At 39.8% G+C, this 16387-nt stretch overlaps 1 protein-coding gene and 1 long non-coding RNA gene across 3 annotated transcripts; both read left to right on the top strand.

The window, feature by feature from the left end:
- The first annotated feature begins 9679 nt into the window (after window positions 1-9679).
- On the top strand, window positions 9680-13167 carry LOC128871852 (TBC1 domain family member 22B). 2 transcript variants are annotated; one of them, XM_054113969.1, is made up of 8 exons: window positions 9680-10440; window positions 10933-11191; window positions 11252-11432; window positions 11525-11686; window positions 11868-11991; window positions 12061-12243; window positions 12299-12522; window positions 12597-13167. In XM_054113969.1, exons 1-8 carry the CDS (start codon window positions 10044-10046, stop codon window positions 12729-12731), a joined length of 1665 nt encoding a protein of 554 aa, XP_053969944.1. In that variant the 5' UTR covers window positions 9680-10043; the 3' UTR covers window positions 12732-13167. The 2 variants fall into 2 exon arrangements, with proteins under 2 accessions (XP_053969944.1, XP_053969943.1); XM_054113968.1 differs by having other exon boundaries at window positions 9681-10440; window positions 11805-11991.
- A 1091-nt stretch (window positions 13168-14258) lies between these two features.
- Window positions 14259-16387, top strand: LOC128858077 (uncharacterized). Its single transcript, XR_008453979.1, has 3 exons — window positions 14259-14718; window positions 14804-16073; window positions 16134-16387. It is a non-coding gene; the product is annotated as an uncharacterized LOC128858077 (long non-coding RNA).

Here is a 16387-nt window from a genome sequence, read left to right as displayed (position 1 = left end):
AACACGTAATTTCTCCATTAAGCAAAAACGAACTGTTTTCGCCAGTTATTTTTGGCGCGTTTCTTCTGGCAGTCTGCCATTTCGCCTATCAGCTGTTCAAAATCCCATAATGTGTGAATGCTCCCAAGTTTTTAAACGTCCTCATGGGCGCGCTCTCTCTCAAAATGAAGAAGTTTCACATCTTATTATCTATGGATGAATCACGGCGAATTTATTAAGGTGACAGCATTCACCCAGCTGAATTTTTCACCGTAGGTATGGCTTATGTCAAAATGATATGCTTTGTTTGTATGTATTGGTATGTTTACATTCGTATGTTTACATTTTCTTGCTGATTTTGACGTGATGGTTGCACCAAACGCAACAACAAATACATGTAGGGTTTTACTTATATGTGTTTGCTGTCACCTGTAATAAATTCGCCTTGAGATGAATTATCTATGATAGATGACGAGATGTGAAACATTTTCATTTTGAGAGAGAGCGCGCCTATGAGTTCGTTTCAAAACTTGGCAGCATTTACACATTATGGGATTTTGAACAGCTGATAGGCGAAATGACGGGCTGCCAGCGAAACCGCGCCAAAAATAACTAACGAAAACAGTTCGTTTTTACTTAATGGAGAAATTATGCGATGGGAATGATTATAATTATTTGTCTTAAAAGTTATTTAATTGAAACATAATAATTTAATTTGAAGGGAGTTTGTACAATTTTCCAAAGCTTTTTATATCCTTTTCGACTTCTACTTTTAATTCGTCTTGTGCACATATCTGAATACATTTTACATACATATAATTTTATTGAAAATGTGTGTTGGCTTATGAATGTAAATATGTATTTATGTAAGTATTTTGTGGTTAAAAAGCTTAGGTAAGGGAATTGAATTTGAGTTTGAAATATTTTGCAAACATATTGTACATAACTATTTTGAAGTAATAAAAATTTGAAGGTTATCTGTTTCAGCTTTACACTTATATACATTTTCGTGTTCATTACTTTATTATTATTATATAGCATTTGTATATCAATTTTGACGAGTGTTATAAAAAATGCACATTTTTCAGCGCTCTCACGAGAAAAGCAGTTTCCCATCTAGTCATCTATGCCAGCAGCATCTGTTAACTATTAAAAAACACACGTTCTTATGAACGCGACTATTTTGACGGCAGCATAACTTCTCGCAAGACTTTCATTGTCGTTGTCGCCGAATTAAACCTATTTCAAATGTTGTTGGCGACAACCAAGGCATTCATTCGCCTTAGTGACAACTTAGGGAAAAACTGCTTCGCTTTTGAGACGTCTTCCAGACCCTCAAACAGTGGGGCTCCCAGGCATCTTAGTCGCGTTTTTGATAATGCCGGACAAACGCACAGAAGGTGTTCTAAAGTCTCCTCAACATCCTCTCTGCATTTTCTGCATTTGTCCGTGTTAGCAATCCCTATCTTGTACGCATGTGCAGCCAATAGATTGTGACCTGTTAGCATACCTATGATAGTTCTGCATTCCTTTCGCGAGAGCGTAAGTACGAATTGAGTAAGTTTTTTGTCGTTAGTTCTACACATGACTTTTTCCTGTTTTGCATGTGGTCAGGTTAGTCCACCTAGCTTTCACTTGCCTTTTCATGTGGTCGTCCATTTTATTGTATGTTGTGTTTAGCGGTCTCGGTATGTCGTTCTCTTGTTCAAATGGTAGTCTCACAGCACTTTTTGCTATCTCATCTACTATTTCGTTCCCTATAATGCCTTTATGACCAGGTACTCAGTAGATATGCAGCCTACTGTTTCCGGCTAGCCTTTCTATGGCCTCCCTGCTCCGTCGAACATTTTTGGACTTAATACAATATGAGCTTATTGCTCTTATTGCTGCTTGACTATCCACGTATATATTAATTGTTGAGTTCTTTCTTGTTCTAGTGTAGGCTAGCTCCGCGGCCTTCCCCACAGCAAAAACTTCCGCTTGGAAAATACTGCTGTGGTCTGGCAGCTTGATAGACTGCCTTATTCCTAGTTTTGAGCAGTAAATACCCGCTCCCACTCCGTCTGGAGTTTTCGAGCCGTCTGTATAGATGTGAAAGGTTCTATGACCAGGCTTCATGCCTTTGTGCCATCCCTCCTCTTCAATTGTAGTGCGGAACCTTCTCTCCCAATTAAAATACGGAGTCATGTCGTCTGTGCCACCTGAGCTCCACTTTCCTATTGAGCTGTGACCGAAGGTTCTGCAGATGAATACCCCCGAAGCCATTAGCCTCCTCGCGGATTTCGCTGCCAGGTTTTCTGCCATGAGGTCAATAGGTCATGCTGAGTATCATTTCCAGCGCCGCCGTTGGAGTGGTCTTCATCGCTCCTGTTATGCACAGAGCAGCGAGTCGTTGAATCCTTTCCAGCGGCATTAAGTATGCCAGTTTTTTTGTCGCAGTCCACCATACTAAGGTTCCGTACAGCAATATCGGTCTGACTACTGCTGTGTATCACCAATGCATCAGAGAGGGTGATAGACCCCAAGTAACGCCCAGCATTCTTTTACATGCGTACAACGCATTACTGGCCTTTTTCACCCTCTCCTCAACGTTGTGCTTCCACAGCAATTTGCTGTCCAATATTACTTCGAGGTACCTTGCATAATCTTTGAGAAGTAGTTCGTTGTTGCCTAGCTTCGGGAGGTTCCACGCCGGAACTTTGTACTTCCTGGTAAAAAGTACCATGTCCGTTTTTCCCGCGTTTATCCCTAGCCCTGCGCGAGATGCACATTGGTGTATCGTTTTGAGAGTGCTGTTCATCACATTACTGATGGTGTCCAGGTACTTTCCCGTAACTACTATAGCTATGTCATCGGCATATGCCACTAGTTTAGGTGCCCCTCTGTCAAGTTTCTTAAGAATTTCATTTGCTACTAGTAACCATAATAGCGGCGATAGTACCCCACCTTGCGGAGTACCTCTGCATGCATATTTGGTGACGCTCGCATCGTTCCACTCCGCTCTTATCTTTCTGCTAGCTAATAGCTGCCTTATCCATAGATAAACCGCGGGTCGCACATTATGTGACTCTATGCTATTTAAAATAGCATCTTTTGTCACGTTGTTAAATGCCCCTGATATATCTAGAAATACTCCTAGAGCATACTCCTTATATTCTAACGCCTTTTCTATGTTTAGTACAAGTGAGTGAAGTGCAGTTTCAGTGGATCTGCCTTTAGTGTAAGCATGCTGCGCCTTGGATAATTCGTCCGGTACAATTGTGTCTCTAATGTATGTATCTAGAATCTTCTCTAACGTTTTCAGGAGAAATGAAGTCAAACTAATGGGCCTGTATTCTTTTGAGTATAGAGGGTTGCTTTTTCCCGCTTTTGGAATAAACACAACCCTCGCTTCTCTCCACAATACAGGAACGTAGCTGAACCTCAGGCATCCCCTGAATATCGTTCTTAACCATGGTACCACAAGGTGGCTTACCTTTTGGAGCATGGCTGGGAAGATTCCATCCAGTCCTGGCGATTTATATGGGTCGAAACTTTGTATAGCCCATTCTATTTTGTTGGTTGTAATTACGTTCGTCGGGATTTCGTGCACAATATCTCCTCTAGGTTCGAGATCTGCAATGTCCGCACACCCTGGAAAATGTGTACTGACTAGGTCTTCTAGAGAGTCCTCACAGCTGTCAGCCCACTCCCCGTTAATTTTTCGTATTGTTCTTGGCATAGACGGATTCTTGGATAGCAGTTTCCTGAGTCTAGCCACATCGTTAGTGTCTTCCATACTGCTACAGAAGTCTTTCCAAGATTCTCTCTTGGCTTTACGTATCTCTTTCTTGTATACTTTTAGTAGATCCTTATACTCTTTCCAACAGAACTCATTGTCAGCAACTTTGGCTAACCTATAGAATTCATGTACTCTACGTCTTTGTGCTCCTAATTCCCTGTTCCACCAGGGAGGCTTCACCTTGCGTCTATTACGTGTTGGAGGGCAGGATCTTTTAAAGGCTTTGACAAGAGTAGTTGCAAACAATTCAACCCCTTTCTCAAGTGCGACGTGTGACTTGTATTTCCGGGGTATCATTGGTGTTTTTGATAGTATATCCCTATACAAGTCCCAGTTCGTATTCTTAGGATTTCTAAAGGATGTAAGCTTGTTTTTTGAGCGGAATATAACCTGAAAGCTTATGTATCTGAGATCAGAGAATGAGGGCCTACTCAACACTTCCCATTCCTGAACCATAACATGCCTACTTGTGTAGAGTGTTAAATCGAGTACATTCTTTGAGGTTGGTCCCACATATGTTGGTTCTTCACCGCTATTAGCTATTTCTAGGCTACTCTGAAGAATATAGGTAAATAATGACTCACCTCGGTCGTTTATATCTGCACTTCCCCAGACCGTGTGATGTGCGTTTGCGTCCGTTCCTACCACCAGAGCATGCTTCTTTCTGGCAGCTGTTTCTACCAGCTTCCGAAGTTCCGTCTGTGGTGCTTCTTCATCATGTGGCATATAGCAGGACCCAAAGAGTAGCGTCTCATCCTTGCAGCCCTCCAGCGCCACCACTGTCAGATCGTCTGAAGAGAGATTATTATCAATATAAGAACATATACTTTTTTTGACCATTATCACTGTTCTTACCTTATTTTTTACAATTGGGATGTATGTGTTGTAGTTGTGTGACTTTAGACCGGAGACTATGTTGCCCGATGCTATCCATGGTTCCTGGACTAGAGCCACATCGTAGCCGACTCGCTCTATGTTGAGCAGGAGCTCGGCTGAGGCGTTCTTACTTTTGTGGAGGTTTATCTGAAGGACTTTCAGCATCTGGCCTCAGTACCTTCTCGGGGTTAGATACTATCTCCAAGTCACCCTTCTCCACTTCCTGTATATTGAGGGAGGCTTCCAGGATCTCTTCTATACCGAGATCCTTTTCCACCTCCCCCGCAGCGAGCGTGTTGTGGTTGTCATCTGTCGGGTTGCGCTTTTTGAGGCGAAGGTGCACGCTACCAACTCCCCAAGCCATCCTCCCGAATCGCGCGTAAAGCAGGTCCTCTGCCGGCTTGTTGATTTGGATGATGTAGTCCTGGCCACCGTCAGCAGTTGCTGGTTTTGCCACACTCAACACTTTCCAATCGTCTGTCGGCACGTCCGTGTTTTGTCATTGTAGTAGTCGCAGCGCATATTCCGGTTTTACCACTCGCGGAATGAAAACCTTTGCCTTCGGTTTTGAGGGCATGCAGCTGCGATCAACAATTTCCAGTGATGCCTCCTCCCACAGGCCGTGAAGCGTTTTTACCGCTTCCTTTAGCCATGTGAGCGTGGGGTCATCCTTGCATTTTATGATTTTGACGCCGCTGAACCACCCTGCTCCGTCGAATGCTGGCATGGGTGCGTCCGGCTCTGCGTCCATCTTTGTAAACAAGGTTTCCAGTAGCTTCATTTCCACTACCTTCCACCGTTACTGCGACATTCGCCCCAGCTGGTCGCTACGGTCAGTGAGTGCCACTATGAGGTGTCTCTTGGCAATTTCACTGGCCGCTGCCGCTACTTTCGACGTCGTAGGTCTTTCGTCACCGTTTTTCGTTTTAGCCGTCTCGTGCCTGTGCTTCTGCTTTTTTGATGGCCCTGAGGCCTCACTATCCGCAGAACGCTGCCTCTTGATGGCTAGCTCTTCTTCGATTTTGTTCGCATATTTCCGATTGGAAGCCGCGAACATTGGCTTTGTTGCGTAGAAGGCCCGGCCATTTTTGATCTCCTCTCTGGCCCAAGCCAACCGTTCCTCCTCTTGCTTCGTCAGGTTGGACTTGCTGCCAAATCGGTCACAAACTTTGACCGCGGCCTTGTATCGGGCTTTGGCCTTCAGCTTCTCTTTATCAGGCTTGATCCTTGGTCTGATCTTGCTATCCGAAGCAGCACCATTGGACCCAGCCGGAGAACGCAGAAGAGCCTCTTCCTCAGCTGTGTTAGTGCTCCCGACGCTTTCGTGGTCCGAGTCTTCGTCGACAACGGCACCTCCGCGCTGAAGAGCGTTATTCGTGTGTTTAGCAATAGAATTACGACCACTGTAGTCTGCTTTTTGTTGGTATTCATCTTTTTCTTACGACCACCTGCTCGACGAGGCGAGCGCAGTGGTATATTTTTATAATGGGGAATTCAACACGGTCCACCACGGCAGCGCCCCATGCCGTGGCAAGGCCACAGTTACTTCCTAAGGCGGCCCGGTGTTAGGAAGGCGCCGTTGAAATACAGCCGGTCTGGTGAACCCCCTGGCTGCAAACCATCCAATGGGCACGGTGTCGCATAACACCCTGGATTAGGGGGTGGGCTAGGAGAGGAAATAACGGGATGTAGGGGGTTTCGGGATGACAAAGGGATCTTCGTCGGTACGGTGATCTTCGCATGGTGATTGGGTGGCCACCAAGTACGCCGTAAAGCGAGTGGATGGCTAGCCAATCCCCATGTGGAGCTTTCCTCTTAGTTCGTGTTGGGTTGGCCCCCATGCTATGGGGGTCAGACCACCACTTAAGTCTCAACCCCGCGTCAAGTAGGCCAACATGATGAGTTACTTTCAGAACTTTATTAAAATTTATTCGCGTCGCGCGCATCCTCAAAACCTTAACAACTCAGTCGCAGGAATAAACGCACTGCGTATTTATCCTAGCCACATGACTCGACATCAATTCCCGTGTAATCAATTCCCGTGTCATCAATTCAATTGTGTAAAAAATTTTATGTATGCGCATATCATTGCAAAAGTAACAAAATAGTAAAAAAATAAGCAGTCACAGAAATAAACGCACCGCGTATTTGTCCTCGCCACATGTTAGACTCGAAATCGATTCGCGGCGCGAATTTTTTTTTTCATTTGTTTTTTTTTAATTAGTTTTTTTTAATGTAACCGAAAAAAATTTGTGTAATAAATTTTACGTATTCGCTTATTATTTCAAAAATAAGAAAATAGTAAAAATTTAATTGGTTTAAAGTCGAGGTGAGAGATGTGTTGAGGTGAAAGATGTGTGTTCATGCGACCATTCAATTTTTGAAAGCGCAAGACTAAGTGCTTTATTAATTTCTCTGTGACATTCGGATAAATTCTTTATTCCTTGATTAACCTTTTTCATCTCGTCTAATAATACATACAAAGGTCTTCGGTCCGCAAATGTATAGTCCAATCGATTTATAATCGAATAGAAGTTTAATTTCGTGCTATTATTGCTTAGTATGTCGGCTGCTGTTCCTATAATTTTCGTGCGGATGATGCCTACTGCGCTATAATACCTAGGATGTCCTGTGAACGCTTTGATGTCATCCATAAACATCCAGACTTGCGATCTCCATGACCGATACAAGTTTTTATCCCCATCAAACTTGGGTAAAGCTTTGAAATGCTCCAAATCGATATCTTTGGCGTTTGTTATTGTAAAAGGGATTTCTTCGTGTTGTGTAATGGTGGTGGTATTGTGGAAGGCTGTTCGGTTTTCCTTTACAGTATTAAGCTCCTGTTGTAGAGTAGTTACTTGTACGACTTGTTGTTGGAACTGTTGTGTTAGTACATCAATTTGTGCTCTTAGCTGTGCTGATTTGGCCATATTTCTTGTGTTGTCGGTTCTTTGACGTCTTAGAAAGGAGGATTCGGATTTCCTGGCACGTCGTTTGGAAGAATAGAATAGGAAAGCATTCCTAGCTTTTATTCCGCGCTGATCCAGTTTGTTCTTTTTCTGTCACAATAACTTTTTCGGAAGTTGTTAATATTGTTCCCCTTTTCCAGGAACCGTTTTTTTTATTTAGTGTTTCGCTTTTTCAGAAACTGGTGTTTTGTCTTTCTCCAAGACCGTGAATTTTTTATTTTCCTATATTTCGACGATTTTGGCATTTAGGTGACAAAACGTATTGTCATCCCGGTTGAGCCCCCAGTTATTCTATTTGAATAGAATAGAGTAAAGAAATATGCTGCACCGTCACGTGCTTTGTTTATTAATAGAGATTCAATACTGCTCTACATTTTGTATACTTAAGGCTATTTATAATACTAGGATGCGGCGGCAGATTTGCAACGGAAAATTGTTTATCAGTCCTTATCCATTGCTTATGTTATTTACTAATACTTATCTATTGTTTGTTTGTGGAAAATTCCGTTTTAGTTGCTGCCTGATACGGTTTGTATCGATAATGCATTCGCTGCATGTTATAACGTATTATATGGCAACGTCAGCAGTGGCGTAGTAAACATTCCTTGACTCGCGCATGCACAAAACCTTGATTCACAACTCAGTCGCAGGAATAAACGCAGTGCGTATTTATCTTCGCCACATGACTCGACATCAATTCCCGGCGCCATATTTATTTTTTTTTGTTTTGTTTTTGTTTTTGCCTTTAAAATTTTTTTTATGTAATCGTAAAAAAAAAATGGTTTAATAAATTTTATGTATGCGCTTATCATTGAAAAAGTAAGAAAATAGTAAAAAAATAAGCAGTCGCAGAAATAAACGCACCGCGTATTTTTCCTCGCCACATGTTAGACTCGATATCAATTCCCGGCGCCAATTTTTTTTCATTTGTTTTTTTTTAATTAATTTTTTTTTAATGGAATCGAAAAAAAATTTGTGAAATAAATTTTACGTATTCGCTTATTATTTCAAAAATAAGAAAATATTTAAAGTCGAGGTGGGAGATGTGTTGTGTGTTGAGGTGAAAGATGGTGTCTATAAAGTCGGTGTTCTAAAATCCATTACTACAAACCTTTCAAATCTCAATTGTACTAAAAATTCTTAACAGTAAAATTTGCACCTTCACATTCCATTAACATTCTCTGCTACAAATTAGTACTCGAAAAAAGCTCATTTAACATTCCTTTAACATTCTCTGCTGTTACAAATCTTTCAAATCTCAATTGTAGTAAAAATAGTTAACAGTAACATTTGCGCCTTCTCATTCCATTAACATTCTCTGCTTATACAGAATTCACTGTAATCAAGTCTGTTAATAGCTTCTTCGCTGTCGAGTTGGGCGAGGTGAATATGTTCGCGGTTGTACTTCATTGTCAATTCACACTATTCGTAGCCCGTGCTAGCTTCTGAACACGCTCATGCACGCACACATATAAGCTGTTGGACATGCTTGCATGAGCGTGCTCGTAAGCTATGATATTCCTCTGTACATTAACGTTCTCTCTTTCCTCTTCACAAACAGGTAATTCCCATTCCTTTTGCTTGTTTATTCATGGGCTCTTACGACACAGGCTCTTACAGGGCGTCTCTGTTTCTCTATATTCTTGTCAGCAGCTTATATGCGTGCGTGTCGGGTGATACACGTACTTGCTTCGTGTCACACATACTTGTTGTCGGCTTTTACATGATGAAAATCAAAAATTTTAGATTTTTTCGCTTTGCATGACCGTGTCGCAGTCTGCATGACATGCACTAGAGTTTCAGTTTGTGCTGACACTAGAGATGAATAGGTGTGCGGAAGAAATTCAAATAAAACTGCTGCAGTTACAAGCTACAACAAATCATCTTCCGAAGGCGACATATTTACGTGCGCACGCTACGAACAGTCAATTTAAATGGCGCATGACATTTTTTGTATGAACGTTTGCGGGCAAGCGTCATGCACCCGACACACACACATATAAGCTGCTGGACGTGCATGCATGAGCACCCTCGGAAGCCATATCTATGTCAAATTTATCCGAGGTATCGAAAAAATCGATGTATTTCTTGCATCTTTATTCGACGCAAAAGCAATTTTTTTAAGAGCGTATATGTATTTTATTTTACTTGCCGAACACGTATTTATTCCCTAAAGCAACTGTATCATCTGCTTTCGTTTTGCTTGGATTTCGATTAAATTTTCATAGAACTGACATTGATCCAGTGCTTTTTCTTACTACATAGTTGACTAAGGTATTCGAAAAATGGGAATTAAGAAATTGAAATAAAATTCCAAAGGCAGACATTGTTGGAAAAAATGCTTAACAATTACATAAAAGTCTATAATTTACATATGTATGGAAATTAGATGAAACTAAAGTATATAGTAAATAAGAAATTTTGTATTCGAATATACTATGGACAATAATGTAGCCTGTGGAAGTCAAAACGGGAACAACAAAAGAAATAAAATCACGGCAAGTGCAATACCAGCGGCAGAGATTATTAACGGTGCAACAACAGCAGTGCCAACTTTGTCTCAGAAAAATAGTAGTGACAGCAGTGCAAGCTCGTCATTTTGGAAAAACAGCAGTCGATTGGTACCAGGGCGTCCAAGTCCTAAGCGCAGTGACACCACTCATCTTAGCCGCAATAGCGGTGTTGGTAGTGGTGTAGGACGTGCTAGCGGTGAAGGTGAAGGCATGGTATCTACATTTCGTGATTATCAGCAATCGGTTAGCGATGCATGGGACATGGGTGATGATGAATTCTGCATAATATCAGGAGCAGCAGAAGTTGGATCATCAGCGAGTGGTGAGTTTGTAAAGCAGTTGCTTTTGTAGAATATTGGGGTAATTTAAGGTGGCTACTATATTCAACGGCTGCAGTTGCATAAAAAAAATAATAATTGGCGCGTACACTTCTGTTAGGCGTTTGGGCGAGTTCCTCCTATAAGAGGCGTGCGTAGTCATATTGTTCCACAAATGGAGAGACCTACTGTTTTAAAATCCACTCCGAACGGCATATATTTTAATGAGGAGCTTTTGTATGGCAGAAATACACTGAGAGGTGTGCCATGCTTGCCGTGGGCCAACTGCTTTAAAAACAATTTTTTTTTTCATTTTGGTGTTTCAGGCACGGATATTCGAACCTACCTATTGCGGCTACAGGGTCCGGTCACATTTAAATAAAAACTCTAGATTGTGAAGCATTTATAAGCAACAAACTCACATTAATATGTACAAGTATATTAAAAAAAAAATGAAACTCATTAAAATAAATTTATTTTTATCTGGATCTTTCTAGATTCGCGTATTTCAAAAAAAGTATCGCACACGGCGGCGTTAAATGTCATTGAAACGCATCGTAATTCAGCAACTATTTCCAACGTAAGATTTCCAGCAACGGATTCATCTACTAGTCTAAAAGTGATTGCATGCAAAAGCAATACGATATCAACAGGAGTGCCAGCAGTGACAACGGCAGAGGAATTGCTAGGTTCAACCAGTGAAACAAATGAAGAAGCAGGGCAATCGAATGCTTCGAAAACCGACACTGAAGCAAGGTACGTGTAGATGATGCAGATGGTGCAGATTTTACTCTATCTTTGCGCTATTAATTTTAGAATAAAAATTGTGCGCAATTTCCATGCCTATCCGGGACGACCACAATTGCAAAAGTATAGTTCAAATGCGCAAGAAACCGAATATGAGACCAAAATCGAAAAATTTCTAGTGCTGCTGGAGTCGCCGCTTTTGGATTTAATAGCTTTAAAGAAGCTAAGCTGGTCGGGCGTACCAAAAAATGTGAGTGTGTGTGGAATTGAATGCATAATAATTGTACACTTGGAAATAAAATTTATAAAAAATAATCTTTTCTTGATCTGAAATTTTGTCAGATGCGTGCGGTTAGTTGGCGTCTATTGTCTAAATATTTGCCACCAGCAGGCGAACGTCGCAACGCGGTGCTCGAAAGCAAGCGTCAGAGCTATCAGGACTTGCGGCATAACTATTTTAGAGTTGACAGTCAAGATGAGTCACAACAGGATACCTATAGACAGGTGTGTACCACGTGATTTAAAATGAAAAATTAACAGAAAAAGAAAATTTTATTTGTGGGAAAAATATTCGAGATGCTATTTTTCACACTTTTCTTAAAAACCAACCAACCAATATTAGATACATATCGATGTGCCACGTATGAATCCACAAATATCACTTTTTCAACAAAAACTCGTGCAGGAAATGTTTGAACGTATTTTATTCATTTGGGCCATACGTCATCCAGCTTCTGGATATGTGCAAGGTATTAATGACTTGGTTACCCCATTTTTCATCGTGTTTCTGCAAGAAGTTTTGCAACCAGGTACGCTGAGTTAAAACGAATGAATCTTACGAAATCATTGTGTGTTTTATTTTTCTTACAAAACATCAGGCACGGATTTGGAAAAATTTAATATAGGCACCCTATCGGTAGATAAACGGGACGCTATTGAAGCAGATTCTTTTTGGTGCCTCTCAAAGTTTCTTGACTGTATACAAGACAACTACATTTTTGCGCAGTTAGGTATCCAGGAGAAAGTTAATCAATTAAAAGATCTTATACAGCGGATTGATGGTACGTTTAGCGAAAAATTGAGAGAACTGTAATATCCCATCACTGTTTATTTTAGGAAATTTACATCGCCATTTGCAAGCACACGACGTGGATTATCTGCAATTCTCTTTTCGTTGGATGAACAACTTACTAACCCGTGAGTTACCACTGCATTGCACAATACGCTTGTGGGACACATACCTCGCCGAGTCAGATGGCTTTGCTCTCTTCCATTTATATGTCTGTGCGGCATTTCTATTGCATTGGAAAGATAGATTGATGCAACAAAATGATTTCCAAGTAAACTTATCCGTTAGCATTCCTGGAACTGCCAGCGATTAACGTTTACATATATTTCTTTTACATAAATATAGGGTCTTATGCTGCTACTACAAAATCTCCCAACCGAAAATTGGTCTGATCGTCAAATAAATGTCTTGGTTGCAGAGGCGTTTCGTCTGAAATTTACCTATGCTGATTCGCCAAAACACTTAGAAGTGAAAAGTTGACACCAGCAGCATAAAAAAGAATATATTTATGAGTACGAAACATAGATTTGAAAATAAATAGAAATGCAGTTGTTCTGGTAGCGTTCAAATGCTTAGTTATTAAAAAAAAAAAAAAACATAAAGCAAATATTGAGAAAATATGGGCAATTGAATCAATAACACAAATGCATACGAATATTCAGCATACAAGCATATACGATTATTATAATAATAATTATATATTAATACATATACTTTGTATTTATTACCAATAATTGTTTAACTCAATGATGCATAAAAAATTACTACGCGTATATCATAAACGAAATATAAGCAAAGTTGCAATTATTTTACATATTACAATAAAATTAAGAAAGAGATGAATTTCATTAAAGGGTCATTGAAGTCAAAGTCTGGATCAGGTAAACAAATCCAAACACCACTTCATTTAAAATCATGTTGTTGTTGTTGTTATTGTAGCAGCATAAACTGGTGGAGTGACAGTCCTTGGCCGGATATAAATCCGGGTCGTTTCAGTGACGTAGAACCGACTGTCGTGGAAAATCATGATTTGGTTCGCTTAACTAAGGCTCTGTTGAAATAGCCACCCAACAAACGAGAGCATCTCGGAAATTTAAGCCTTGTGTATTTTCGTCAAATAAAAATCGTAACTTGTCGATTTGTGAGTATCTGTACAATGTTTGCTACAAAAGTCAATGGGGTATCATCGTTATATTTATATATCATATATACATATATATATATAATGGACGCGTACACCGTTTTTGGGTGCTTGGCCGAGATCCTCCTATTTGTGGCGTGCGTCTTGATTTTGTTTCACAAATGGATCGACGACAGTTTCAAGCCGACTCCGAAATGGTGTAATGACGTTTGTGGAATGCCTCATTCTAAAGAACGACGAGGAATGGACAAACCTGGGTTTTATTCAACACTTTCGGCTACAACAGCACAACAGCTATATTTTCGGCTGTTCTTGTCTCTGCCAAATTTTCACCATTTTTATAGAGAATTTTAATAATTTCAATGCGTTGTTTAAGCGTGTATCGTTCCATTTTTATTAATGGCGTAGTTTCTCCTTGTCAAATATCAAAAAATGACAGCTTCAAAAGTGACATCTACCGAAATAGTGGGTGCGTGACGACCATTCAGGATTCGCAGAGAGAACGTTGGTTCGAATCTCGGTGAAAACACCAAAATTAAGAAAAAAATTTTTCTAATAGCGGTCGCCCCTCGGCAGACAATGGCAAACCTCCGAGTGTATTTGTGCCATGAAAAAGCTTCTCATAAAAATATTTGCGTTTCGGAGCCGGCTTGAAACAGTAGGTCCCTCCATTTGTGGAACAACAACATAGGAAAGGGAACTTACGTCAGACTTGTTAAAATCGCGAAAAATAAGGTAAAGGTATTGGAAAGGCGTCACCCTAGATACACAATTCGCCTTGATATCCAGAACTCTGACGTCACCTCCCTTGGCAATACAAAACAAACGAACAAAGCAAACAAAAGTAGGAGAAATGACATGTTTGTGAAAATTCAGTGAATGGCTTCGTAATATTGTGATTTGTGAGATCACGAACTAATGAAAACGAAGTGCTGTGTGTTAAATTGGGAAAACATAAATAAAAATAAAACCTCTAAGTTCCGCTTACATATTTATGTGGAAGACGCCGTGGCACGAAAGTACATATATTGTGTGTGTTAATTTTCTGGTGTTTGGTTTTTCCCATTGCTTTCATCTACTCTTCTTCTCCACAAACAAGTAATTCCCCTTCGTATTGCCTGTTTATTCATGGGCTCAAGGCGTATCTATACAAGGTGGTATCATTAGAAGAGCTGATTAATTCGCCTTGGGCGAATTGGCACCTCTCAAAAATTTGTACCAAGGCGAATTCGCTTTGTTTACATATTTCTTTGTTTCTATATTGTTATGTATGTTAAGTTCCCTTCAGTTAGAAACGATGTTCAACAAAATGAACAAGGATTATGCGTAAGTATTTTAAAAAGTTTTTTACGAGTATGCAATATTTTTGTCTTATGTGCTTCAATTTATGTTTCATATCTGGGTATGGTAGATGCATATGCTGCGGAAGGCGATGTGCCTGTTTTCCTATACCTATTTTTGTCTTATGTGCTTCAATTTATGTTTCATATCTTGGTATGGTAGATGCATATGCTGCGGAAGGCGATGTGCCTGTTTTCCTATACTGAAATATTGAAGTCAACCAGCAGTGGGCTGAGCCTCTTGTCCATGCACTGAAGCAAGAAAACTTTACTATACAAGAACCGGTTATGGACTTCATTAGTCCCAATAGGTTTGAATAGAACAATGAAATAACCTAATTTAATGTACATATTTGCGAACAAATCCACTTTTAATTTATAAATTATCAAACAGTTTTCCCCTACATGTAAACCCATTAATATACATATGTATGTGTTCTCCTCATAGCCACTATCTATTTGTTATATCATCATAAAGCTAGCTTTGTGTAGTAGAAACGAATGTAATTCAAATAGTTATGCAACAACTTCATAGTCATAGTCAACATCAAGCTAAGTAAAGGAATTGAAATAAAAAAGACAAAAGTAGTTTGTAAACCTTTAAGCTTAAATAAAACTTGCTAATACGGCATTTTAATTATATCCTTTTGTATTTTAAGAATACCATTTTATTTCGTGTTTGCTTTTTCAAAATCTGTTTAATTTTTAATCTTTAATTTATATAAACAACATTTGTCGGGAATTTTTATAGCTTCCTTTTATTCACTAGCTTTTCGGCAGCTTTTCAATTAGAAGTTATGAAATCCTCACAGCAGGCACTGCACATCACCACAAAGCAGACCCCTAATTTTGTTGATGATGATTCACATGAATAATTTGTGTCTCCAAGATAATCATAATTCAAAACGTACTTTTACATCTATGTCTCCGCAAAATTCGTTTTACCTGCTCTCCATTTTCATTTAATAACAAAATTGAACACGTTGTTATTATGAATGCTGTTACTTTTCGCAAGAACAAACTGCATGTAACTTTTTGTTATTCTACAACTGCTATCTAGATACGCCGTGCATGGACTCTTACAACATGGCGAACTCGGAAGGCGCAATCGTGTAGTCCAAGGCTAATTTATTACAGGGGATGGCAACCACATATAAGAAAAAATATACATGTATTTGTTCTTGCCTGTGGTGTAGGCATCACGTCAAAATCAGCTGTTTGTGTTCAGGGCGCTTTGCTTGTGAAATTAAATTGCTTAGTAAATTCCAAGATGGATTTATTAATTTGTGGGAAAATTGCTTTGAAGATGCCAGCATTTGCGATGCGGTGATGTGAATGCAGGTAAGCAAAGATAATACTTACGGATACTTGCTTTTAAAGAAAATTTCTTCCTAAGCACAGCGGCGGCTAGGAGAATTCCATACAATTACAATGGGCGTCAGAAACACTCGCCAAAACTAAAACAAAAAGCAACGATTGTTTTCCATACTTCTAGCAGAAAAACAAGAAGAGAAAAGTTTAACTAATTTACCACCTGATGAAAAGTTAGCTGAAAAACTAGGCTGGAAATTGTCAGAATATAAAAAGTCGCCACATTTTCCACATGATTTTTATAATCTGTATTTAGAATATAAGTCCTTAAACTTGGTAAAATT

This window comes from Anastrepha ludens, chromosome 2 (assembly GCF_028408465.1).
Source record: "Anastrepha ludens isolate Willacy chromosome 2, idAnaLude1.1, whole genome shotgun sequence".
Classification (NCBI taxonomy): Eukaryota; Metazoa; Arthropoda; class Insecta; order Diptera; family Tephritidae; genus Anastrepha; species Anastrepha ludens.
Note: the sequence above shows the minus strand (reverse complement) of the source record. Positions and strands in the feature narration are given on the sequence as shown.

Excerpts from the sequence above, each read along its gene's own strand:
- LOC128871852 (XM_054113968.1), top strand. The coding sequence starts at position 10,044 with ATGGACAATAATGTAGCCTGTGGAAGTCAAAACGGGAACAACAAAAGA. Across the intron at positions 10,441-10,932 it reads AGTTGGATCATCAGCGAGTG|ATTCGCGTATTTCAAAAAAA; the intron begins GTGAGTTTGTAA and ends GGATCTTTCTAG. Across the intron at positions 11,433-11,524 it reads GGTCGGGCGTACCAAAAAAT|ATGCGTGCGGTTAGTTGGCG; the intron begins GTGAGTGTGTGT and ends AAATTTTGTCAG.